This window comes from Ursus arctos, unplaced genomic scaffold (genome assembly GCF_023065955.2).
Source record: "Ursus arctos isolate Adak ecotype North America unplaced genomic scaffold, UrsArc2.0 scaffold_24, whole genome shotgun sequence".
In the NCBI taxonomy this organism is placed as follows: domain Eukaryota; kingdom Metazoa; phylum Chordata; class Mammalia; order Carnivora; family Ursidae; genus Ursus; species Ursus arctos.
In genome coordinates, this window is record NW_026622919.1 from 14,503,011 (window position 1) to 14,527,850 (window position 24,840).

Consider the following 24,840-nt stretch of genomic DNA (forward strand, 5'->3'; position numbering starts at 1 on the left):
CCTGCACTCACCTACAGTGTCTCCACCTAGGGATATTTTCTGGCCAGAAAGCAGGTCAGAAGTCATCCCATGCAACCCTGACACATTTAAGGGACAGCACTTGATGGTAGAGCCCGCTGGCCTCAGTGGGTCAACTCTGGGAGAATCCTCCCCAAAGTCTCTCAACAGTCCCACGTGTCCCAGTTATAACCTACTTACCAACCAAATACACACTTCACTGGCTTTTTTCCTTTCTCCGTCATTTCTCCAAACTAAGACACCAGCCTCCCATTCTCTCTGTGTCTGCCCCCAGGCTGCTAAAAACTCCTGGAAAAAAGCAATACTAGTAGCTCTATGATAAATTTGTGTTCGGTGAGGTAAAATACTGAAACAGACAGTGAAGAAAATTCATCTGGGAGTATAACAGTCAATGGATTAAACTGAGGCAAAGCTGGAGGCAGGGAGGCCAGCAGGAAGTCACCACCCTCCTCTGACTAAAAGCATCCCAGAGGGGTACCTGGGTGGCTCAGTCAGTTAAGTGGTTAAGCATCTGCTTTCAGCTCAGGTCATGTCATGATCCTGGGGTCCTGGGATCGAGCCCCGCATGGGGCTCCCTGCTCAGTGGGGAGCCTGCTTCTTCCTCTCCCAATGCCCCTCCCCCAAATTGTGTGTGCGCGCGTGCTCTCTCTCAAATAAATAAATAAAATATTTTTTAAAGGAAAATAAATAAAAGCAGCCCAGAGCAGGTTGGAGACTGCTGTAGAAAACAGGCAGGGACTGGTGATTACTTCACTACCTCAGATATAAGATCACATGTTGACCCCACATGGGCTTTGGAAGACAGGGCTGAGGTAAAAACTGCCTGGCTTCTGTATGCGAGTAGTGTTCTTTGTCAAAGGAAACGAAGGCATTTGCCCTTCGAAGAATGGAAAAACCGCGCACGCTTATCTGTCGGAGCTATTTTGCTTATAGAAGATCTAACATTAGTCCGACAGTGGAGGAGGTGACTTTCCGGCCACTTGCCTGGCCCACTATTATTTTCTTTGAGGCACTGAACACTCCACCTATTTCCTTTTCATTTTGTCTCCATGAGGACTCTCATTCACATCTTTGTTTTTTTTGTTGTTGTTGTTTTGTTTTGTTTTACCAGGTTTTTCATTTGTTTGTTTCTGAGCGTCCCACAGCAATATATATTTCGAAAGTCCTCCCTGTCGCCTCGGTAAATCTATTTCTGGGAATAAACTCAACATGGCAAAAGATTTCTCCTCAAGTGTGTTCATCACAGTGTTATTTTTAAGGGTTGAAAATTGAACATACGCAGTGTCTTCGGATAAGGGGAGGGTTGTGTAACTGAAGGCAAGTCGCTCAAAGGGAAGAAGGTGCTGCCATTAAAAAAAGAACAACAACACGCGCACAAAAAAACACAAAAAATGAGCTCCTTCCTCTCCTCCTCAGATGGGAACGGAGAGAAAAGGGTCTTTTTAAGAACTCGGGTGGAAATTTCAGTGTTTCTTTTTGGTACAGATGAGGAAGTGCTGAGCAGAGACGGAGGACCCAACAGCAGGCCCTTTTCTTGGGCCCAGGTCCTAACGAGGCGCTAATTGGAAGGAGCTGGTTGCATGACTGACTGGCTCTGTTGGGAAGCCCTTGAACATACCACAGGAAAGAAATCCCATTTTTCTGCTTAGAGGCTCTGACTATGCTGTTTCTCCAAATAGTGGCTCTCTTTGTGAGGTGTGTGTGTGTGTGTGTGTGTGTGTGTGTGTGTGTGTGTGTGGTTTTGCCTGACAGGGCCCTGGTGGTACTTTGGGGACTTATAAAGTGTAGACAGCACCAGTGGGATGCACGGTGGTGGGGACTCAGTTTCAAGGTCCCATCCCCACTTGGAATAGAGCTGTGGGGTGGAGCCCAGAGCCCCTCCCCTACTCCCTGGAATTGGGGTGCCAACCGTGGGGGAGCCCCTGCTGAAGCTCCCAGGAAGTCCCCCTGAGTGAATGGCTCAGGGAGAAAACTGAAGCCCAGGTGGGGGTGAGGGGCGGGGGGGGTAGTAGCCAGGACAGGGTAGGAGAGGGCCAGTTCCTGCAGGTCAGGGTAGGATTTTCTGAAAGGTGGTTCTATTCTGCAGAATTCTTGTGTCTGCGGGCAACTGAAACTCACCCTAAACTAGCTTAAGGAAAAGGGTTGCTTTCTGGCTCATGTGATGGGGGAGGACAGTGACGGGGCTGCTCTGTAGTCCCACTGACTCAGGGGTCAAGCAGGGTCTTCAGGTCCCTCTCTCATGTCCCCCACCTGTGTGTGGGGTTCACATTCCCTCATCCCACACAGAGGCTCTTCCACTCGGTGGGAGACATATTTTGGGCACCTTCAGACTCACTTCAGGTACTCTACACAAACTTAGAGAATCCTGAGGAGAGAGAGATTACCTTTCTTTTGTATGGATACACATAAATCCCCAGGAAGGACTATGATTGACCCTGCTTGTGCCACATGTCCAGCTTTGGGACCAAACACTGTGGCCAAGAGGATTGACCAGACCTGGGTGACATGGCCATCTTCGTGGCCGAGGCAGGGGATGTAATCAGCAGCCACACCAGGATGACATATTTGGAGTAGGGAAGGAGCAGTTCCCCAAAGGAAGAAGGAATATTGTCATCAAAAGAGGGAGGCATTCCTTCCCCTTGGGCTGTGGAAAAAAGTCATATTTCACGTTTAGCTTTGGTTTTCCAATCAGCCTTATTCCTAGTCCAAATGATATCTTGTGCAAAATAGAAAAATTAGCCCCTAGATAGTTTGCTACCATCTGCTAGACAATTATCATCTTAAATACATGAATCTATAATTACAAATGTGATTGGTGCCCACAATTGTACAGTGTACAACCCAGACAACCGAATGCATCAGCCGCCCCCCACTTCGTATGTTACAATTCCCTTCAATTACTTCAACCCCTCATTAAAGAAATTCTTACCTCATAGAGCTCAAGGCAGTGCCCAGGTAGAGACCATAAATGGGAATGACAGCTGCCTAACCACCGCCTCTCCTCCAGTGCCCACAGACAGGAAAGAGTGAGCTACCAGGGGGACAGTAGCCAGCAGCAAAGCAAACTGGAGCCACAGCAGGGCCATGAGTGATGACAGGAGCCCCAGGGAACAGTTCAGGGAGACAACTTGGGAAGGAAGAGACAAAATGTTTGCTTTTCCTCTGAGTGCTAAAGGAAGAAGATCCTTGCAAAGAAGAGGCAGGGGCACTCAGACACCCGGATCACATTAGCAGTAAAACCACATGGAAAACGTGTGTCAGAAAGGTGCGTGAGCCAAGCAGCATAAGAACCACGCACAGAGAACACCAACTCCACACCTGTCGGTTTGGAGCACACATCTGAGGGTGAGAAGTGACTCACCTGGGCTGAGATGTGGGCAGTGCCAGCATAGCAAGAACTTCTCAACCCACAGCCAGGCCTGCCCCCCTAGGAGGGGCTCGACAAGGCTGAGGCTGGGTCTACCGAGAGTCGCTGGGAGGAGAGATGCCATCCAACCTCCAGGACTGAGGGTGACCACCCCCCAGGCCTTCCTGGGCCCCTCACAAAGCCCTCTCTGTCCTGGGCTCAGTTCAGCTGGAGTTCTGGTTACCAGAAAAGACAGTGTCAGGGACTGGCATGGGAGACTGGGGGGAGCAATGCAGGGAGCTTTGGGGAGCAGTGACTCTGGATTCAGCCAGGGGTTCTCTTGTCCGCCTGGGGCAAGCATGGTGGGAGAGCTGGGAGATGGGTCATTTCACAACAGCTCCACTAGGGGTCATCACAGCCCTAGAATGGGGGGGGAGGCTAAACCCACCTTATCCTGCGCCCCACCCACCCACCCACCCACCGCTCCCCAGGCTCTGAGGGACAGATGTCTAGCCAGTGGGATGGTGGTGGGGGTGGGGGGGGGCGAGTGGTGGTGGAGAAATGACTCTTGAGACTTCTATGTTGTCCAGCCGACAGTTGTGTGTGCGTGTGTGTGTGCGTGTGTGTGTGTGTGTGTGTGTGTGTATGCAGGCATACACTAAATGAAAATCTAGTGACCATAGGTACACACCGGTGGCCCTGTGTACGTGTGAACAGGAACGTGGACAAGACAATGGTACGGATCTAAGGAACATGCATGCACATGCGTGAATGCCCGAGCGTGACCGTGCGTATGGGTGTGTGTGCACACAGACATGCACGTGGTAAAAGCCTAGTGTCCGGGGTACGTAGCGTTCGTGTTTGCCTGGGCAGGAGAGTAGATGTGACTGCATGTATATAACAATACAAGGATACACACGAGCTGATGTGAGAGCGGGAGCGTGTTTGCGTGAGCAGTAAGCGTGTGTGGGAACGGTGTAACACACAGTGGAAGGGTTTGTGTGAATGGATGAAGGGTGATTTATGTGTATGGCTGAGCATGTGCGGGTGTGGCATTTGTGGTGAGATGCGTCCGTGAGTGTGTACCAGAGCGAGTGTGAGTGTGCAAGCTGCCATGTGCCACCGGGGCTCCCGGGAATGAGTGTGAAAGGAGACTGGCGTGTAGAATGAGGCTGGGTAAGCTCCTCAAGGGTGGGAGAGGACCTGCGGGAATGGGCTCATACGTGTGCCCCGCTGCGTGTGCGCATGTGTGTGCGTGTGCGTGCGTGCGTGTGCGTGTAGCAAGCGTGTACCAGTGGCCCCCTAGCCCCGGCGGCCCCGGGCTGAGCCCGAGCACACCCAGCACACCCGGTGAGGGAAGCGCGGCCCAGGCTCCCACCTGAAGATTGGCCCAGTCCTCAGGTTTCACTCATGACCCTGTGACATCAGCGGCTGCAGCTGTCCCCGCCGGCCGGCCCCCCGGCCAAGTCCCCCAGAGTCCCAGCCCCAGCCCGAGGTGGGCACGGCGCTCCAGGCTCGGCCGCAAGCACTCCGCTCCTGTCCAACAGTGAGTACCGCACCCCGCCCCTGCCGGCACCCCGAGGGCCAGCCACCCCGAGGAGCAGGGCACCCTGGCCCCGTGCCCAGCCTGGCTTCAAGGAAGCCACCGCTTCACTCGGGGCACCGCTGTCCTCCTGCCCACACCGGGGCCTGCTCCGGCCACTGCCGAGCTCCTTGTGCCTTGACCCTCCCCGTCCCCAAACTCGCCTCTTGGGGCCCCCGTCGGCTGCCCTTAGTGCCCCTGGCTGGCTGGCTTTGCCCTCAGCAAGGGTCCTTGCCCTGGTCACCAATGGCCCAGTGGCGAAGGCTCGGCTCCAGACGAGCGCAGGGTGACCCTGGGGACGGGACAGGCCGAGTGTCTTCAGGAGCGGAGCGTACAGAAGCCAAGACGCCTATTCCTGGTGCGGCTCAGCCAGTTCACGGTGGCTCCACGGCCCGGGGGGCAGGGCTGTGGGGGGAGGAGAGCGGCAGGAGGCCGGGTGGGGGGTGGTGGCGGCCTTTGCTCTGCTGAAACAGGAATCTTCCAGATGCCAGCAGAGGACACATCTCAGGCTGCAGCGCCCGGGCTCTGCCCGCCACCAGCTTGTGGCGAGGCTGGACTCCTTTCCTGGACAAGTGGGGAAGGCAGAGAGCCTGGCCCGGGAGGCGGGGGGAGAAGATGGGGCCACGGCACTGAGGGGCCACTGGGGGATTCAGGAGGAGACTCGGGGTCACGGTGCAGGGCCGGAAGCGCGGCGCCAGGGCAGAGCACAGCCCCCCTCCCCCTCCCTGCTGGCAGAGGGGGTCACGGGGGCCAGAGGAGGGGGCAGGCAGCGGCTAGGGCCAGAAGCCGAAAGGTCCAAGCGGAGGTAGGAGAAGGGGTTTGAGAGGAGTGTGGTGATGCTTATCTGAGGGAGGCATTTGTTCAGAAGATTGGGGAGTCCCCATCTAGAGGGCCCTGAGGGTGGGATGGGGGCTTTTGAGGCTTTCCAAGAAGGCACTGGTGTGGCACGGGGGGCCTGAGCGCCTTCCCACTCCACCTGGCTAAGTACTGTGTCTCGCAGCCCCTTCCCCTGCCCTTTGGGAGCACGCGGCCCAGGCACCATGAGGGCTCACACTGCCCCGGGGTGGGGAGGGGGCCCTCCTGGTGGATACTAAACATGTCCCCCTCCCACCCATACCACCTGCAGCCGGGGCCTGCATGGGAAGGGCAGAGCCCAAAGGAGCTTTGAAGGCCCTCGAGTTTAGACTCTATGGAGGAGCCAGCTCGAGGAGAGTAGCTCAAGACCAGTTTGTGGCCAGTCTGACTAGTGTGGAGAGGGGAAGGGGCTGACAGAGAGGTAGGGAAGGGCCATGATGGGCACTGTTGTCATTCGTCTATGACCAAAGCTGTGACTGCCCCCCAGGGCCCTGAGCTGAGCTGAGCTAAGAAGACCCCAGGGGTGGCGGTGGGGGCAGGGGACACAGGAGGAGGACTGGTTCTCCCAGGACCCTCCAGATTCTTCTGGGGTCATCCCCAGTCCCCTGGCCGTGGCTGGTGGCCTCACTGTGTGGCAGTGTTGTGGACAGTTTGGTTATCACACACATATTTGGAGCCACATCACCTGTGTGGGTGATGCAGGGTCCCAGACATAACCCAAGGGCCCACTCCCATGTCCATCCCAGGCATCTCTCAGGGGACCGGCTGGGATTTTTAGTGGGGTTTTAGGAAGATAATGAAGGGTTCTTCCTAGATGCCCCTGTCCTAGTCTGGCTCTGCTTGTCATTTCTGGTTGGGAACCTGCTTGAGGGGGGGGCTCAGAACTCAGAACCACCTTCCCAGCTCCAGGCTGGACTGAGTGTCAAGGTATGCCTCCTGGCTCCCCTCACCAGGGCTCCTGGGTCCCACCCCCGGGGCCCAGGCCATGGGGAAGCCCTGAGATCAATGCTAAAAGCACTCGACTCCTGGCCAGACAATGGGGGTGGTCCTGACAAGGTCCCTGCCTTTGGAGGCAATTCTGGCTCCCAGAACAGAGGAAAGTGTAGAGAGTGGCAGGGGTGGGGGTGGGGGGAGTCCAGCTGGGCATGGAGTTCAGAGAAGTCTCCCAGGGCTGGGCACAGCCAGAGAGGAGACAAGGGATTGGAGCTTACCGAGAGGAGAGAGGAGCAGAAAACCTCTCTCCAGGTGACAGAAGAGAGATGAACTGAAGGGGAAATGAAAAATCTGAGGCCTGAGTTCCCAGAGAGCAGGTAGGGAGAAAGGAGGGGACGGAGGAGGGTGGCCGTCAACACCCAGGTTGTGCGAGCCTTCTGTTCCTTGACTTGTCTTAAGGGAGGGTTCAGGCTCCGAGGGTCCTGTCACTTGCCCGAGGCACACAGCTAGTGAGGGGCGCTGACGCTGGTGCAGAGCTGACCCCTGACACTTGGGGGTGGGGCAGGGGGTTCCAGTGGGTAGCCCAAGGGCTGGGGTAGGTGCCGGGCCTCCTGCAGGGGTCCCCAGCTCTGCAGCAGCAGAGACAGGCCGTGGTTCCCAGGGTACGTTCAGGAGAGCTTCTTCTGGGGCTGGGGGAATCCTCTACCTCCACCACCCCTGCCCCAGGCCTTTCATGTGCTCTGGCCCCCCTTCTGCCTCGTCAGCAACAGCTATTTTTATTCCCCGAGGTTTTCAGTCAACAGCCATCATTGGGGGGATGGGGCAGCGGGAGGAGCAGGAGGGGCTCAAGGAACAGTGGGGGAGGGGTGGCAGGGAGCTGTGCCCCTCGAAGGGCAGGCCGCCCCTTCCCCTCAGGCTTGGTGTCCTCTGCCAGGAGCCTTAGCATAAATGCAAAGTACAGGACCACAGGGGTCACCAGACCCCACTCCGTTTTTGGACTGGTCTGTAAAGCCAGTTGCCCCAGCCTGCCTCCCCCCACGCCCCCACCCCCCCACCAGATAGGTGCTGGAAGGACATGGTCCATGTAGACTCGGATGGCGATATAGCTCAGTGCCCAAGGCTCTTTCACGAGCCCCATGGGCCGGGTTTCCAGTCCACTACATAAATCACCTCTGGCAAGTGACTTACCTTCTCTGTGCCTCAGTTTCCTTCTCTGTCAAAGGGAGTGATAATAGTAGGATCATGGTGAGGATTAAAAGAGCTCATGAATTCGAGGTGCCCAGAACAATGCTTGGCAAGTAGTCAGTTCTACCTAAGTGTTAACTGGTAGTTAATTATCATGGCTCTTACCAGGCTGTGACTCTGAAATCAGTGTCTCATCTTGTGGGGGAAAGGGGCAACGAAAGGACGGCAAGGGCCTACAGAAGGTGGGTCTGCCTGGCGGGAAGCAGGACGACCTTATCCGGCTCTGGGCATCCCGCATAGCTGGGAGAGGGGATATATTTTGTTCTTATCTCGTCTCCCTCAGGTGAGGGGGATCCTTTTATAAAGTGGGTGGCAGACCCCCTTCCATGAGGGTCCACGGTTGACACATGTTGCCGTGAGGACAGTGACGCCAAAAGCCAAGCAGAGTCCCTCTGGCTTCCGTTTCAGTAAGATCTGCTCATGACTCCAGTCTCTTTTGAGGCTTATTCTTGAGTGGCCTTAACTGGGGAGAAGGACCTTTTACCAGGGTCGATGGTAGGAAAACATCCCTGGAGTAGTTTCTGGGGTAGAGCGAAGTTCTCAGAGGTAGTGGCAGGGCCCAGCTGGCTGAGGGGCAGAAAGAGTCCGCCAGCCTTCCTTGTGCGTTTCCGGTGATAGGGCCGGGGCTCCACAGGCAGCAAGAGGCCAGTCTTCCTGGCACTGATGACCATGATCCCTAGCTCCCAGGACCTGGCAGGCGTGGGGGGGGGCCAAGCAGGGAGGCATCAAAACCCACCTTACCTGGATGGTTGGGGGTTGATGGAGGGAACAGGGAGCCAGGTGGGCTCTGATCAGTTTTGAACAGTCTTCCTGTCACCCTCTTGGTGGACCCATGGCAGGAAAAGAGCCTGTCTGCCATGGTCTGGGAAGGGTGAGGGTGTGGGGCAGAGAGAGAAGAGAACGGAGGCAGGCAGCTCCCGGGGTAAACTGTAGGTAGGAACAGGCAGGGCAGGGGAAGCAGCCCTGTGTGCAGGGGATGGATCTGCCCAAAGGCGGGTGAGGTGGGCCCAGATGTGGATAGGAGAGGGTGTGCGTGCACAAGTTTGAGGGGTGGCATCCATAGAACCCTGGTGGTCATGCTCGGGGGCTCCTTAGAGAGAGCCGAGCTAGCAGAGGGCAGGAAGCCCCAAGCCTGGGTGGAACTAATCAGCCTCCCCACCCTTTGGAGCAGCTGGGAAATGACTCATAGAAGCGTGCGTGCGTGCGTGTGTGTGTGTGTGTATACAAATGGGCTGCAGAGAGACTTAGGGGGTACACGAGGGTCGACTGGTATAAAAGAAACCCATACCTCAAGAAAGTTTATCAAGCTGTTGACTTGTAGTCCCCATTCCCACGATTCTCAATACACACGGCCCCAGGAGGCCTGAGTCTAGTCCCGCCAGGGCCCCCCAGACACCCATCGCAGCTGGTGCATTTTACGGGCTTGGCCTAAGGACCCTGGGCTGCCCTTTGAAGAGGACAGACAGGTGAGGGTCAGGCCAGCCCAGTCTCCCCAGAGGGCTGGGGGAGGCAGCGTCTGTAGGGGCAGGCACGTGGATTTGCGTCCGAGAGCTGCATTCAAATCCTGCCTGGGCCACTTGTCAGCTGGGAGGCCGAGCCTGGAACAGTGCCAGGCACTCGGTAAGCACCAAATGAACATAGCCATGACTGCTTTTCTTCAAGTAATAATTCTTCAGCCTCCGCCTCAAGGGCCTATGCATGTCAGCATGCCAGGTGAAGGGACTGAGATTTGGGGGCCGGAGGAACCAACCTCCCAGGCTTCCAGGGCTGTCGACAGATGAGCTGGGAGGGGTTGGAAGGAAGGGGGCACAGTTCACAAAACCCAAACACAGCCCATTTGAGGATTTATTTCCCACTTGTGAGTTTTTATTTCATCGGACCCCAAGCCAACCAGAAACACTCTGGGTGAAAGGCAAAGAGTCAGGTTTGAGAGGAAGAGGCAGGTTGAAAAAAACTAACTGATGTTTCTTGAGAGCCATTGGGGATTGGCAGAGAATGGATCTGATAGTGAGGGGAGGGGCTGCTGACATATCCTGAACAAGAAAACAAACTTGGCATACAGTTAGTGCAAAATAAATATTGTCACCACTATCATACTTACCCCTTGCGGTGGGCACATTATTAGGCTGGTTGATTCAGGTGCCTAAAAAAAGGGGAGGTATGTTTTGGTCCAGTGAACCCCACATGGAAAGTGCAATCATCATTAGCCCACCCCTCGCCCAGGAGGAGCACCCCTCATGTGCACCTGATTGTTTCCGGAACTCTCAGGGCTCCTGAGTATCCGGAGTTTTCCACTCCCGGCTCCAGGCCTCCCTCCAAGACCTCTTGAAGCAGATTTCCTCTGCAGAGTGTTAGATCAGGAGGGGAGGGCACCCGGGGTGACTTCCTCCAGGGCCCTGGCCTGCCAACACCTCAGCCTTAAGTGCTGGCAGGGAAACAACACAACAACCCCTTTCCAACAACCCCTTTCTTATCCCCACCCCCAGACTGCCACAGCTGAGAAAAAGCTGTGACTTGAGATTTATAACTAGGGGGCACAGGGATCCACTTTGCATTCTTGGAGCTGGGCCACAATGAAATTCAGGAATTTGGGAAGTAGACCACCCGGATGCCCTGTACTGTCTTTGGCCAGGATAGAAAAAGTTTGATCTCTTCCAGTCTCCCAGAAAGTTCTGAGTCTGAGCTCCCACTGCAGGTGAAGCTTAAGGAGGGGTCTCCACTGGCCACATGGAGCTCTGGAGTAATTTGGCTTCCAATCCACAGAGAAACAAAACAGCCTGACCCTGGACCGCAGCTCTGCTGCAGATGAACTGCATGCTTGGTTGGCAAGAGGCACGATGACTGGGGCCTGAGCAAGGCCAGGAAGCTACCTGCCATCTCTGCATCCACAGAGCTGTGCCCTAGAGTGAACAGGGAAGGCTGCGAGGGGCAGGTCACATCCATTCTCAATTGTCCAGTAGAGTTTCTCACAGTGGCTTTTATATCTCAGGCTGGTAAGGCATGGCGGACACTTCTTGGAGGATTTCAGGCCAATGCAGTGCAGTTAGGTAGGTTTCTGGATGTTTGAAGAACAGTCTTTGAAAGCATGGTTTCCTACGAGAGAAGGTTCTAGAAGCATGGGGGGGGATGGTGGTGGTGATGTCTATCCTGAGCCATGTTTGGCCAATAATTTGGGATAGTGAGGATCACAGATACACAGTTGTGAGGGTGTTGAACTGAGAGGAAAAATCAAGATCCAATAGGCCTTCACAAAAGACTAGAAGTGAAGAGGTGCAATGAACAAGGGGGAACTTGTAGAATGAAAAGTCCAACACCTGGATTTATATTAACCTTGCATCCTGAAACCATTATTAGTTTCAGGGTGGGTTTTTTTGGTCAATTCTTTTGGATTTTGTACATGGATAATCATGTCATCTGTGAACAATGACAGTTTCATTTCTTCCTTTACAATCAGTATAACTTTTTTTTAAAATTGCTTTTCTTTTTTTTTTTTTTTAAGATTTTATTTATTTATTTGACAGAGAGAGAGACAGCCAGCGAGAGAGGGAACACAAGTAGGGGGAGTGGGAGAGGAAGAAGCAGGCTCTCAGCAGAGGAGCCTGATGTGGGGCTCGATCCCAGAACGCCGGGATCACGCCCTGAGCCGAAGGCAGATGCTTAACGACTGAGCCACCCAGGTGCCCCTACAATCAGTATAACTTTTATTTCCTTTTCTTGTCTTATTGCATTAGCTAGGACTTCCAATATGATTCTGGAAAAGAGTGGTAAGAGGCAACATCCTTGCCCTATTCCTGATCTTAGTGGAAACCTTCTATTTTCTCATCAATAAGTACTATGTTAGCTGTAAATGTTCTTTATCAGGCTGAGGAAACTCTCTACTATTCCTAGTTTACTGAGTTGTTGTTGTTGTTGTTGTTGTTGTTTTATCACAAATGAGTATTGGGTTTTGTCAAATTCTTTTCCTGCATTTCTTGATATGATCATATGATTTTCCTTCTTTCTTTCTTTCTTTCTTTCTTTCTTTCTTTTTTTTTTTTTAAAGATTTTATTTGTTTATTTGACAGAGAGAGAGACAGCCAGCGAGAGAGGGAACACAAGCGGGGGGAGTGGGAGAGGAAGAAGCAGGCTCCCAGCAGAGCAGGGAGCCCGATGCGGGGCTCGATCCCAGGACTCTGGGATCACGCCCTGAGCCGAAGGCAGATGCTTAACAACTGAGCCACCCAGGCGCCCCGATGATTTTCCTTCTTTAACCTATTGATATGATGGATTACATTAACTGATTTTCTAATGTTGAATCTGACTTGCATACTTGGGACAAATCCCACTTGGTTGTAGTGTATACTTCTTTTTCTACACTGTTAGATTTGATTTGCTAATATTTTGTTTGGTGTCCACCTGGATTTAAAAGGGAAAAATCAATTGCACAATTTATAAGATAGGGAAGGTCTAATTTGACTATATTTCATGAGGAAAAGATCCAGGAGTGATTGCAAATTTCACCTTAGGAGTAGGCTGCTGAAAAAGTGCAAGCTATCTTGGGATGAATGAATAAAAAGGGTGTCTAGGCCGGGGAGAAAAGGCCTCTCTCTCTGTGGTCAGACTATGTCTGGAATTGGGTGTTCTGATCTGGCAGCTCCACAGAGAAAGACAATGCTAGGCTGGACCTGCTCCAGAGACGAGCCACCTCACCCTCCAGCGTCCTTACTCTCGGCTCCTTGCCTATGGACAGCTGGCCCCCACCTGGCTCCCCGGGACTGCTGACCCTTCTTCCCCCACCCTCATCCTTGTCTGCTCACCACCTCCAGGCCCCCAAGATGGCCTGACTTTACTCACCGCTTCCGCCCAAACTTCCGTTTCAATGCAGGTTCCGTTGGGGCTTCTCACTTACTAAATGGGCTCTGGCCCTGGCACTCAGGGAGCTGGGTTTTATTCTTGGCATGGCCTCTCATTTATCATTCTCTAAAATTATCTTATTTGCTTCCCTATTTATTATCTGCCTCCTCCCTCTGGAATGCAAGCTCAGTGAGGACAGGGAGTTTGCGGCTGCTATATTGTGGCTCTTAGAACAGAGCCCAGTGCAGAACAGGTGCTCAAGAAATGTTTGTTGAATGAATAAGTGTGTGTTCTGGGGGGAGATGCTGCTCCTCTCTGGGCCTCAGGTTCCCCATCTGTGAAATGAGGGAGTTGGACTTCTTGATGTCTTGAGTCCTTGCAACTCCAGTGTTCTTAATTTCAGTGGGAAGAGGTTGCCGGGAGCCCCCTGCAGGCCCCTAGCTGCCACATCTCAAGAACAGACTGGGGGTGGAGGCCAGAGTCTGATCTCTGCCTGTTGGAAGGAAGTTTCAGGCTGTCGCGTTGGCCCCCTTTACTCCAGGTTGTAGCTGGAAGAGCCACATGGAGGTGTGCCAGCATGACACCTAACCCATGATACGGGGCATTGTTGTGCTTGTCCCTGCCAGGAAGCCACCGTGCATACGTCCCAGATAACCCTTCATTCCTCCACTGGTGTCCACTGCAAACAATATAGCTTGTCCTGGCTATTCTAGACACATCGAAAGGGTGGACAGAAGGCACGTACATGCCAGCTAACTGTGCTCTTATCTCAACCCACTGCCCCTGTGAGGCGCTCTCCAAGGCTGCATGGTAAAGTCCAGACTCCCAGGCCTGCCACTCAAGGTTACGGCCAGCTGCGCAACCCACCTTCCCCAAATCCCTGAATAGATTCTGTGCCCTGCAAAGACTGACATAAAGGCAGCTCCCTAAGTCCTGCCTCTGTCTTTGCCCTGGCTGCTCCCTCTCCTTAGTTCTTCCCCTCCATTTCTCTCTGTTTATAACTGAAGCATCCTTTGAGGCCCAACTGAAAAGCCATATCTTTCCTTCCCAGACTTGGCAGTAGCCATTCTTCCACCTGAACCCCCAAAGCACAATGACCTCCCCTCTTTAGGGCAAGCATCACTTTCTCCTCATGTTACATGTGCCCATGTCCACCTTCCCCCAACCACCAGCTTTCAGAAAGCAGGATGCCCAACTCATGCATCTTTGTGTCCTATTCAGGGCTAGCTCAGCTTCCGGATTATGAACAGGATGGATGGGCGGATGGATGGGCGGATGGATGCATGGATGGATGGATGGATGGATGCATGGATGGGCAGATGGATGGATGGATGGATGGATGGATGGATGGGCAGATGGATGGATGAAAGGATGAATGAATGAATGAATGAATGAATGAATGAATGAAATGTACCAGAATCCGTTTTATCTCTGGAAAGTTCTGTATCCAACTCTTCTTCCATTCATTCTTTCAGCAAACATGTATTGAGTGCCTACTGTGTGCCCAGTCCTAGGATTGGCTATGGTGAGCTAGACACACAGCTCCTGCCCTCTTGGTATTTCAGTCTAGTGGAGGGCACAGACAAATAAATTAGGCAAATTACTTGTTTAAGTAATTACCATTTATGATATATGATGTCAAGGAAAACACAGGGACTGTGATAGAGAGTAAAGAAGGAGAAAGCCACTTGGAGAGGAGACATTTGAGCCTAGACTGGGGGGTGAGATGGAAGAGCCTTGTGAAGAAGGAAGGGAGCACAGGGCCAGGTAAAGGCCAAAGGCAGGCATGAGCCCAGTGGTCCAGAAGCTAGAAAGAGGCCAGAGGGACTGGAGCAGAGAGAACAGGGAGGAATCAGGAGACAAAGGTGGAGAGGGAGGCAGGGACTGGATCACCTGGGCCTTGTAGGTCCCCGTAAGACCTTTAGGTTTTGTTCTAAGCACAACAGGAAATTGCTGGAGAAATTTAAGCAGGAGAAACAACGATTAGTTTCTTGTTTTTAAAAGATCACTGGCTGCTCTATGGAACGGATTTGCAAGGGGCAGGGCAAAAGCAGTTAGCAGGAAACAGGCTATTGCAAGAGATTATTGTGATATGGTCTGGGGGAAAGGTGGAGGTCATGTATAGTTTGGAGATAGTAGTAATGGAACTTTGGATGGGCTGGATGTAGAAGGTGAGGGGAAAAGCATTCAGGGAACCACCCTGGTATTTGACTGGAGCAACCAGATAGATGGATGGACATTTTCTGGGTTGAGGAAGACTGTGGGTTGGAACAGTTGAAGATCACAAATGCTTCATCCCAGATACCGTAGGGTGGGATACCTCTTAGCTATCCACATGGAGTGGTCCAGTTGGCAACTGCATACATCAGTCTGGAGTTCAAAGGAGATGTGATGCTATTCTTGTAACACTATTTCCAGTCCTAGGAATGATGCCATCCAGACCCAGATTGAGCCCTGAGAAACTTTAGAGATTAGGGAGAGAAAGAGGAACAAGCAAAGAAATTGAGAAAAGGTAGCAGAGAAGTAGGAGGGAAACCATGGACATGCTCTCATGGATGCTGAGTGAATAGAGCCTTTCCAGAAGGGGGCTGCAGCCAACTGGGTTGAATGCTTCTGAGAGGTTGAGGGAGGTGAAGACAGAAACGTGTTCAGCAGACTTGGCAGCGGAGAGCGTGCTAGTGACTTGACAAAAGCAGTTTCAGTTGAGTGGGGGGGATGGAAGCCAGGTTGGAATAGGCTGGAGAGTGAACAAAAGGTAAGGAAGTAGAGACAGCTGGTGTAGACACTTTCTAAGAAGTTTCTCCATGAAGGGAAACAGAAAAATAGGGCAATAGATGAAGGGTGGTGTGAGGCCGGGAGGGCGGATTCAGTCATCACTGCCATTATTTTTACAATGGGAGAGCCCGGTCATAGACAGGAAGAAGTTGACAGTGGTAGAGAGAAGATAACTAGAGAATGAGGTCCTTGGGAAGGCAAGAGGGGTCAGGGCTGAGCCCACATGGAAGGCCTGGCCTTTGGTGATTCCTCGTCTTCTGTTTCAGCAGGATGGCAGAGGCAGGGGCAGCGAAGAGGTTTTTGTCAGTTAGAGGATGGTGTGCAATGCTATGTTCTCACTGATGGCTGAGGCAAAGTCACCGGCTGGGAGCATCATGGGGAGGAGTTGGGGAGGTGGTTGAGGAAAGACGAGAAGGTGTGGAATGGATTTCACACAAAGTGGAAAAGCATGGCCACCAGAGAAACTGCACTCCCAGGGCAAAAGTGAGGGCACACATGGCGTTTGTAACCACGACGTCAACTGGGAACCCAGCCTGGCCCAGCCTTTGCTCCAGCAACATCCAGCCACGTAGGCGCTGACCCAGAAACAGCACAGCTGGGACAGGCGGGCTGGGGTTTCCCCAGATGAGGGGGATGGAAGGTGAGAGAAGGCTGGAGTAGAGAATATTTTCAAGGAGGGATTATGATGATGACGCTTATGGTTGAGCTGGGCCAGTCAGAGGATTCTTTTGGAGAGGAAGAAAATGCAGGGACAGGGGGTGAAGGCCAGAAGAAGCCCCAGGATCATAGCAATAAGCACTTGACTGTGAGCTGAGAGGTAGGAAGTAGGGGGAGGGGAAATCAGAGGAGATGGGGCCTCTGGTCATGATTTAGATGCAGGATGTGCTTTCAGGAGAAAGGGGCTGAGGTGGAGGGTTCCTCTCAATCATTCATTCATTCATTCATTCATTCATTTAATAACCTTTTATGGGGCACCTGGCTGCCTCAGTCAGTATAGCATGAGACTTTTGATCTCAGGGTTGTGAGTTCGAGCCCCGTGTTGGGAGTAAAGATTACTTAAAATCTTAAAAAAAAAAACCCAACACCTTTTGTTCAGCATTGGGCACATGGGTGTTTCAGAGGAGAAACCCACTCAGCCAGGGTGCCCAGAGGGGCCAAGCCGACCATAAACCTGGTTGTCAAACAGCTTGGCCAGTTTGTGAGGATGGAGGTGACATGGCCAGAGGGTGGGTGCAGGCGGGGCAGGGGCACATGGAAAGGTAGGGGTGGGGTTGTGGCGAGCCTGGGGAGCCAGGTGGAAGGGTGTGGACACACTGCTGAGCAGTAAGAAGCCACTGAAGGAGTAGGTAGGTTTAATCAGATTTGTGATTTCAGAAATGTGAATGGTGGATTACAGGGGAGCCCAGTGGCAAGTAGGGAGCCGGGTGGGGGTATCTGGACAGAGCAGGTGAGGGGTGATGAAGGAGCAAGAGCTTGGAGGACGGAGAGCCTTGTGAGTGCTGGACCTGGGAATGGACCAGCCAAAACCATCCTCAACTGGCCTAGGCCAGGGAGGGCACTTCCCCCTCCCATAACAAGACATCCAGACGTGAAGGGGCTTCAGGGCTGGCGTAGAGGGCAGGAGAGGAACTTCGATTCTGAAGGGAGAGATGCGGAGTCTGCCTGGGGCCCGCTGGGACCAGCAGGAGGAGGTGCCAGGCTGGCTGTGCCATCTGTGGGTCCGGAGCCTGGAGGAGGGCCCAGGGGAAGGAAGAGAGGCGGCGGCCAGGCAGCAGTCTCTAAACAGACCTCGCCAATGTGCCAGGCACCAAATTCCGTGGTGACCCTAAACCCCGGGCTGTGAGGAGTCTGGTGGGGGAGATGGATACCAACAGACCATCATACAAGCAGGGCATGAATTACTGCTGACCTTAGAGCTTTGAAGACTCTGGGTGCACGAAGGGAGCTGTGACTTCACTGGTCTGGGGCCATCAAGGAAGTGGGACTGTCTCTTAAAAAAAAAAAAAAAAAGCTTAAAAAAAGATTCTCTCTCTAAAAAAAAAAAAGCAGCAGCAGAAGAAAGCGGCAGTGTGAGGTGCCTGAGGGGGAACAGGAGGCCCAGCTGAGAAGAAACCGCTTGGTCTGTGCGCTGGGGGCCTCTGGGGACTCCAGCGAGTGTAGCTTCCACGAGTGCTGGGCTGGGGCCAGACTGTCTCTGGTTCTCCGTCGTCCCACTTGGGCCCCCGTGAAGGGCAGAGTGGGCTGCATCAGGCCAGAGGATTGTTGCCAAGTGAGGCCTGTGAACTGGGAGGGCGCCCAACAGCCGTGGGGTCTCTGCAGGGCCGTCTGGCAGGTCCGCGTCTTCTGTATGGGTGTGTCTGTGGGGCCGGGGACGGGATGAAGGCGGGAAGGTGTGTGGCCAGTGGCAGGGTAGGACCGCGGGGTATGCGCGTGTGTGTACATGTGTGTGTGCTCGCACACACACGCTCCCACGCCCATGACGGGGCCGAGGAGCAGCTGAGGGACGGGGTCAGCAGGGATGAGCAGAGTCACCCCCGTGGAAACACGACTCCCTGGGTGATGGTAGGGAGCAGCTGGGCCGCCGGGCCCGGGGGCGTGGCCAGCTCTGCCCAATGGCTCTGGCCTCTCCCTGGGCCGCCCTCCCCACCTGTTGACCAAGCCCGAGGAAGTGCTGTGCTGGCCAGGGCAGGGACACCACGCAGGCGTCCGCGCCCGCCGAGAAAGGGCTGCCCTCCATGTAGCTCTGCGAGCCTCTGGCGGGGTCTGACTGAGCCCCTTTGGTGGAGAGGTGTCTATCTGGACAGGCCTTGCAGTGGCTCGTGTGACTGGGCTGCCGTGGTCCCCCTGTGCCTGCCTGCTGATGTGGGTCATCCCCCAGGGCCTTTTGGATAAGTGACCCACCACCTCCCTTCCACAGGGAATTGGCTCAGGAGGGCTGGGCAGGAGCAGGGCCGTCAGGAAAGGCCAAGGGACAGTCCACACTGTTCTCACAGGCCTCTAAAGCTCCGGGTGGGTACCCCTTCATCCGCCCAGTCCACACAGGGACCACCAGCTAAAAACAGTCCCTGGGACCTCTAGCCCTGTCCCCACCATTGAAACTGTCCATGTCTTTGTCCCCATGACCTTTCCTTTGTGTCCTCTTCTTCCACGTTAGTATCTGGGGGCTCTCGTGGCCCCCCACACACAACTTGCATCCTCCTGCTCCAGCCCCTCTGCTTGCCCACGGGTTAGATCCCACAGGTTTCGTGGGAGGGAGCTGGTGGACCCTCTGCAGAGCCTGGGTCCCTTTCTTCTTCCCTCTCCTAGCCCAACATCATGCTTCCCCAAAGCTCAGCACAGGGTAGCCCACACCCCACATATTTCTTTCCCCTTCCCTCCAAGCCAGGGATGACAAATACAGGCAGATTCACCCCATTCTCCTTTCTGGTGCCCTGGCAGACATCACTAATCAATCATAGCACTGAGGCTGGCTCCAGCCTAGATGGTATCTGCCCGCATCTCCAGGGAGCCCGTAGCAGCTGATCCAGGTCAGCCCTTAAGACGAAGTCCACACCATTCCTGCTTTAGGCTGCTCCCACCAGGCCTTTCATCTTGACCCATCCTCGGGGCCACCTGCACATTCACATCTGACTCCTGTCCACCTCGCTGCAGGCCAGAGGCCGCTTGAGCATAGCCATCTGAGGTTCTCTCTGTCCCCATAGGCTGACGCCACACAGTTCCGGAGCTTGGGCCCAGGAGGTGGTTGAGGGCACTGGGGCATTGGCCCCAAGTCCCCAGCACCGAAGAGGATCTGGTGGGTTTGCTGTCGGTCCTGAGGGTAGCCAAGCCCCTGCTGGGGAGAGTGTGGTGCAGGCCCGGGGGTGATGCTCTTGTGTCCAGCCCCTGTGCAGCAGCAGCACCCGGGCCTCGCAGGCACAGCTCCCAGTCCCGACAGGGCTTGCGCGCTGACCCCCCTGGCCTGGCCCCGGGGCAGGCAGGAGGTGAGTAGCGGACAGCAGGCCCAGGGCAGGGTAGCCGCCCGGCACCCGGGGGGCGGCACACTGCAGCCGCCCCGGCAACCCGCCACCCTCCTGGCCACCGAACCCAGGATGCAAGGATGGCCAGACCATCTCTGCCCATCCTGGTGCCTCTGGGCCCTGAGAGCCTGCGCCCCTTCACCCGGGAGTCCCTGGCAGCCATAGAACAGCGGGCGCTGGAGGAAGAGGCCCGGCAGCAGCGGAACAAGCAGATGGAGATCGAGGAGTCTGAAAGAAAGCCGCGCAGCGACCTGGAGGCTGGCAAGAACCTGCCCCTCATCTACGGGGATCCCCCACCGGAGGTCATCGGCATCCCCCTGGAGGACCTGGACCCCTACTACAGCGACAAGAAGGTCTGGGCCTGGTAGGGTTTCCTTTCCCTGCCTGTCCCTCGTCCGTCTGCCTGCCTGTCCCTAGACCTCACAGCGCTCTCTCCGCCGCAGACCTTCATCGTCCTTAACAAGGGCAAGGCCATCTTCCGATTCTCCGCTACACCTGCTCTCTACATGCTGAGCCCCTTCAGCATCGTCAGACGCAGCGCCATCAAAGTGCTCATCCACTCATATCCTGCCCAAGTGGGTCGAGCGCAGGGGCAAGAGGGGTTAGGGACCGGCAAAGCCAGGTGCTGCAGGCGGGGAGGCCCTCTGCCCCCCTCCCCCCCAACCTGCCCCTCACTTTCCTTGACCCCCCGACGCTGTTCAGCATGTTCATCATGGTCACCATCCTGACCAACTGTGTGTTCATGACCATGAGCAACCCGCCTTCCTGGTCCAAGCACGTGGAGTAAGTCTCCTCCTCCTCGGAGCTCCCCCCCCCCGCCCCACCCCAGTCTGGGACACAGCCCACCCCAGGGGTCTGCACTCTGAGGATGCCGCGAGTGGCACTGCTCTCGTCTTCCAGGAAGACACACACTGTAACTGTCACCCCTGTCAACACCGTAAGCCCTCCGGGGTGGTGCACCCTGTCACTCTCACCAATATCCTCAACCCCCCGGGCAGCATATTTCATCACTGTGACCTCCCTCCTGGGAGGTCCATCATCGCCACACCTGGCCCTGGCCACCCTCTCCCCCACCAGGTACACCTTCACGGGGATCTATACCTTTGAATCCCTCATCAAGATGCTGGCCCGGGGCTTCTGCATTGACGACTTCACATTCCTCCGGGACCCCTGGAACTGGCTGGACTTCAGCGTCATCACGATGGCGTGAGCAGGGCCTGGAGGGCATCCTGAGGCAGAGGAGGGGGAGGGGAGGGGGCCGGGTCTCAAAGAGGGCAGCTGAGTGTGCTGACTCCCTGGGAGGGGTGGGCTGCGGGGGTGACGGGCAGGTGCGCCGTGAGCTGCCTGGTTCGAGGGGCTGCCATTGCTGGGGTCTGGCTTGGAGGCTCTCCCGATGCCTCCTCCACATGCCTCCACATGCCGTGTGCAACCACACGCGTCAGCGCTAAGCCCCAGTCCCACAGGCCCTCACGCACTGGGAGAGCTGGGCTACCCTTGCCACCCCCATTCCCAGCAACGCTTCTGCACTGTCTTCCCCAGCTCTCAGGGCCCAAGAGGAACCTTGGGGTGTCTGACCTGGCCTTCCCCCCAACCCCTGTGGTAACCCCAACCACAAGGGTTCCTCGGGAATCCTCATTCTGGGCCTACAGAAGCTGTGCTTTCTGCCCTCACATCCACCCCCAACTCTGACACGGCCTTCGTCCCAACCCCTCTGCCCAGGTACCTGACGGAGTTTGTGGACTTGGGCAACATCTCAGCCCTGAGAACTTTCCGGGTGCTGCGGGCCCTGAAAACCATCACGGTCATCCCAGGTACTCAGGTCCAGGAGCCTGACCCAGGGTCACAACACTCTCACACCAAAAGCTGGACACAGTTGGAGAGACCCCATAGCCAGGGAGGAGAAGGGGCCGGAGGCTGGAGAATGAGCGTTCAAGAGGCAGCACGGCAAGGTGGTTAGAGTGCAGACTCCGAGCCAGACTTCCTGAGCTCAAGTCTCATGTCTGCCACTTCCTAACTTTGACCTCGGGCAAGTGGTTCAACCTGCCTATGACTCAGTTTCCTCCTCTACAAAATGTAGGTAATAACATTGGGTGTTACAAGGATTAAATGTGCATGGAGAGTGTGTTAAATGAGACTGGGCAGAGAGAGACCAAGGGAACGAGGGATGGAAAGTCCCAGCCCCGAGGCTTCAATAAGGAACACGCCACGTACCCGCTGAGCAACCAGGCCAGGGCAATTCCAAAGTAATGCATCAAAAAGCATGAACTAAATAGAACCCGGATCACCCAGACCCTCAAAAAAAGCACATGGAGAAACCGAACAAGGTTCACGAAAGGAGAGAAAAATAGCCTGAAAGAGACGGACCCTGGGAGGAGGGGGGTTAGGTCTGAGCGCTAGAAAGTACCATAATTTTCCCCTAGTCCAACACCCTCAAACTGTGGCTGAGGAAGATGAGACCCTGACAGGCCCTGGGAGGGGAGGGCTTCCCAAAGGCCACACTGCTCGCTGGCCACTGAGTGAAGGCCACAGTACCCTTCCTCAATGCTATGCTTCCAGCATCCTCCCAGCTTGGAGGGTTTTGATAAGGTGTCTTCTGACTGCCTGTTTTCCACATCAGGATAAGAAAAGGAAATGATACGGAAATGAGAGACACTGATTAGGCCCAAAGAAGAAGTATGGCTCTTCCATAAATGATGGGAATCCATCCCTAGAAGTCTGTAAGAGTTTCTATGCCTTTGTCTGTCCAAAGGGGCAGGTTGCAATAGTATCTCCAACTTAGTCTAGAGCTGTTGTTCCTTGGGTGTTAATAGGCATTATAAGAAAAGGGTTTCTGTTGTCAAGTAAGTTAAGGGAACATGGTATTAAAGTGTTTGCTTGTTTCTGCAGGACTTGTCAGAGCCTTTGATAGGATAATCTACAGTCACGCTCCAAGAGCGGTATCTGGAACTGAGCCTTTCCTAAACATTTATCGAACTCCTTCTTTTAAGGGCACAGCAGGGGAGATCAGTGTTGTGTAGAACACAGTTTGGGAATGTCGATTTATTCAACTCTACCATGTGCCTTTGTGTTGCTTTACGAGACAGGCAACAGCCTGGAAGGTCTTTATGGTGCATTCTTCTAGTGGCCGAGACTGGCCATTCAAAGGCTCCACACCCAGGATGTGATGGGAGAAGGGCGGGCTCATTTGGGAAGGCTTCAGGGAAGCGGTGCCCCTGTAAGTCAAGGCTTGAAGGAGATGCAGTAGACAGAGACTTGAGGGGCTGGGGGAGCGAGTTACCACCCTGCCCATCCCCTACTCCCACCCTCCCTCTGGTCAGGGCTGAAGACGATTGTGGGGGCCCTGATCCAGTCGGTGAAAAAGCTGTCGGACGTGATGATCCTCACCGTCTTCTGCCTGAGCGTCTTCGCGCTCGTGGGGCTGCAGCTCTTCATGGGAAACCTGCGGCACAAGTGCGTGCGCTGGCCCCCGCCCTTCAACGACACCAACAGCACGTGGTACGGCAACGACACGTGGTACGGCAACGACACGTGGTACGGCAACGGCACGTGGAACAGCCGTGAGAGCTGGGCCAGCAACTCGACCTTTGACTGGGACGCCTACATCAGTGACGAAGGTGAGAAGGCGGGCTGGGGAGGCCGCTGGGATCCGTCCCCGCCCCTGGGGCAGCCCCCCGCCACATAGGCAGCAGGGGGGACCGAAGCTTAAGTCCATCGCTTTCCAGCTTGGGGAACCTCCGACAAGTCACTCGGTCTCCCTAACCCTCAGAACCCTCACCTCTAAAACTGAGGTAACAGAGCCTTTCTTGGGCACCTGGGGGGGCTCAGTGGGTGAAGCGTCGGCCTTTGGCTCAGGTGGTGATCCCAGGGTCCTGGAATCGAGTCCCGCGTGGGGCTCCCTGCTCCAGGGGGAGTCTGCTTCTCCCTCGCCACCTGCCCCTCCCCTCCCCTCCCCTTCCCCCTTGCTCATGCACGTGCTCTCTCTCTCTCTCAAAAATAAATAAATAAATAAATAAATAAATAAATAAATAAATAAAATCTTAAAAAAATAAAAGGGTCTTTCTCAAAGGGTGAGCGTGACAATGAATGCCCCATGGCTTTGAAAATTCTCCAGCTTTTGCTATGAAAAGCAGCGGCCCATTGTCCCCATTCCCTCACCAACATATTCCTTCTTTTCCCCCATAACCCCTGGCACCCTGGCAGGGCCACCATCGGCCACCCACGGACTCACCTAGTCACACACTGTACTTTTTCAACCTGGGCCCTGGATTCCAGCTCTCCCCCCAACCTGCTCACCCCTCAGTCGGGCGTCTCATGCAGGTGTGAGGTAGCCACGGGCACGCGCGCACACACCATTGGGCCGGCTCCCTGGGCCCCTGTCGCATCCCGACTGCCCAGCCACCCACCGTGGGTGCTGAGCGGACCTGGCTTGCAGCTGAGCTGCCTCTAGTGTATCTACCCAGAGACCTAAAGGAGGGGTGAGGGAAGCAGAGAGGCTCCATTTGGGGTATGTGGTGCCCACAGATGTGCCCACAGGCGTGCAATGGGCGCATGTGTCCACAGTGTGTCCTCCTGGGTGACATGTTTCCTTTGTGGCCTCTGACTCCCAAAGGGAACTTCTATTTCCTGGAGGGTGCTAACGATGCCCTGCTCTGTGGAAACAGCAGCGATGCTGGGTGAGTGATACAGGGGAGTGGGGAAAAGGTGTCCCAGGGGTATCAGAAGACGGGGGCTGATTAGGGACAAGGACGTGGGGTGGATGGGAATGTAAGGAAAACCTGTGGACTTGAATGGAACCCTTCTTTGATTGGGGGACACAGAAAGCACTATAGGATTTTTCCTCTTGGGATCCCCCCCAACCGCCACCGTCTGTCCCTTGGCTGGAATTCTCTTCCCTCCCTAAAACCAGCAGCCCGTTTTATCTGCAGGCACTGCCCTGAGGGTTATGAGTGTATCAAGACCGGACGGAACCCCAACTACGGCTACACCAGCTACGACACGTTCAGCTGGGCCTTTCTGGCTCTCTTCCGCCTCATGACCCAGGACTACTGGGAGAACCTCTTCCAGCTGGTACAACCACCCCTGCCCTGCCTCGCAGCCCCATCACCACCTCCCCCAGCCCCACAGCCTCCTCAGGGCATGGTAGGACCTGTAACAAGGCCTCCTCGTCCCTGAGACCCCGTTCAGTGCCCCTGCAGACAGTTTCTTGGAGGCACTCTTGACACTGGGGATCTGCCCAC

The 24,840-nt window shown here is 54.8% G+C and overlaps 1 protein-coding gene across 1 annotated transcript in view; it reads left to right on the forward strand.

The window, feature by feature from the left end:
• Window positions 1–4,720: 4,720 nt before the first annotated feature.
• Window positions 4,721–24,840, forward strand: part of SCN4A (sodium voltage-gated channel alpha subunit 4) — a 43,411-nt gene continuing 23,291 nt past the window's right edge. The window contains exons 1-9 of the mRNA XM_057318064.1: window positions 4,721–4,910; window positions 19,289–19,956; window positions 20,047–20,164; window positions 20,296–20,386; window positions 20,681–20,809; window positions 21,323–21,414; window positions 22,921–23,217; window positions 24,213–24,276; window positions 24,529–24,670. Of these exons, the coding sequence (XP_057174047.1) occupies window positions 19,684–19,956; window positions 20,047–20,164; window positions 20,296–20,386; window positions 20,681–20,809; window positions 21,323–21,414; window positions 22,921–23,217; window positions 24,213–24,276; window positions 24,529–24,670 (1,206 nt within the window). The 5' untranslated portion in view covers window positions 4,721–4,910; window positions 19,289–19,683. The remainder of the gene's footprint in view (window positions 4,911–19,288; window positions 19,957–20,046; window positions 20,165–20,295; window positions 20,387–20,680; window positions 20,810–21,322; window positions 21,415–22,920; window positions 23,218–24,212; window positions 24,277–24,528; window positions 24,671–24,840) is intronic.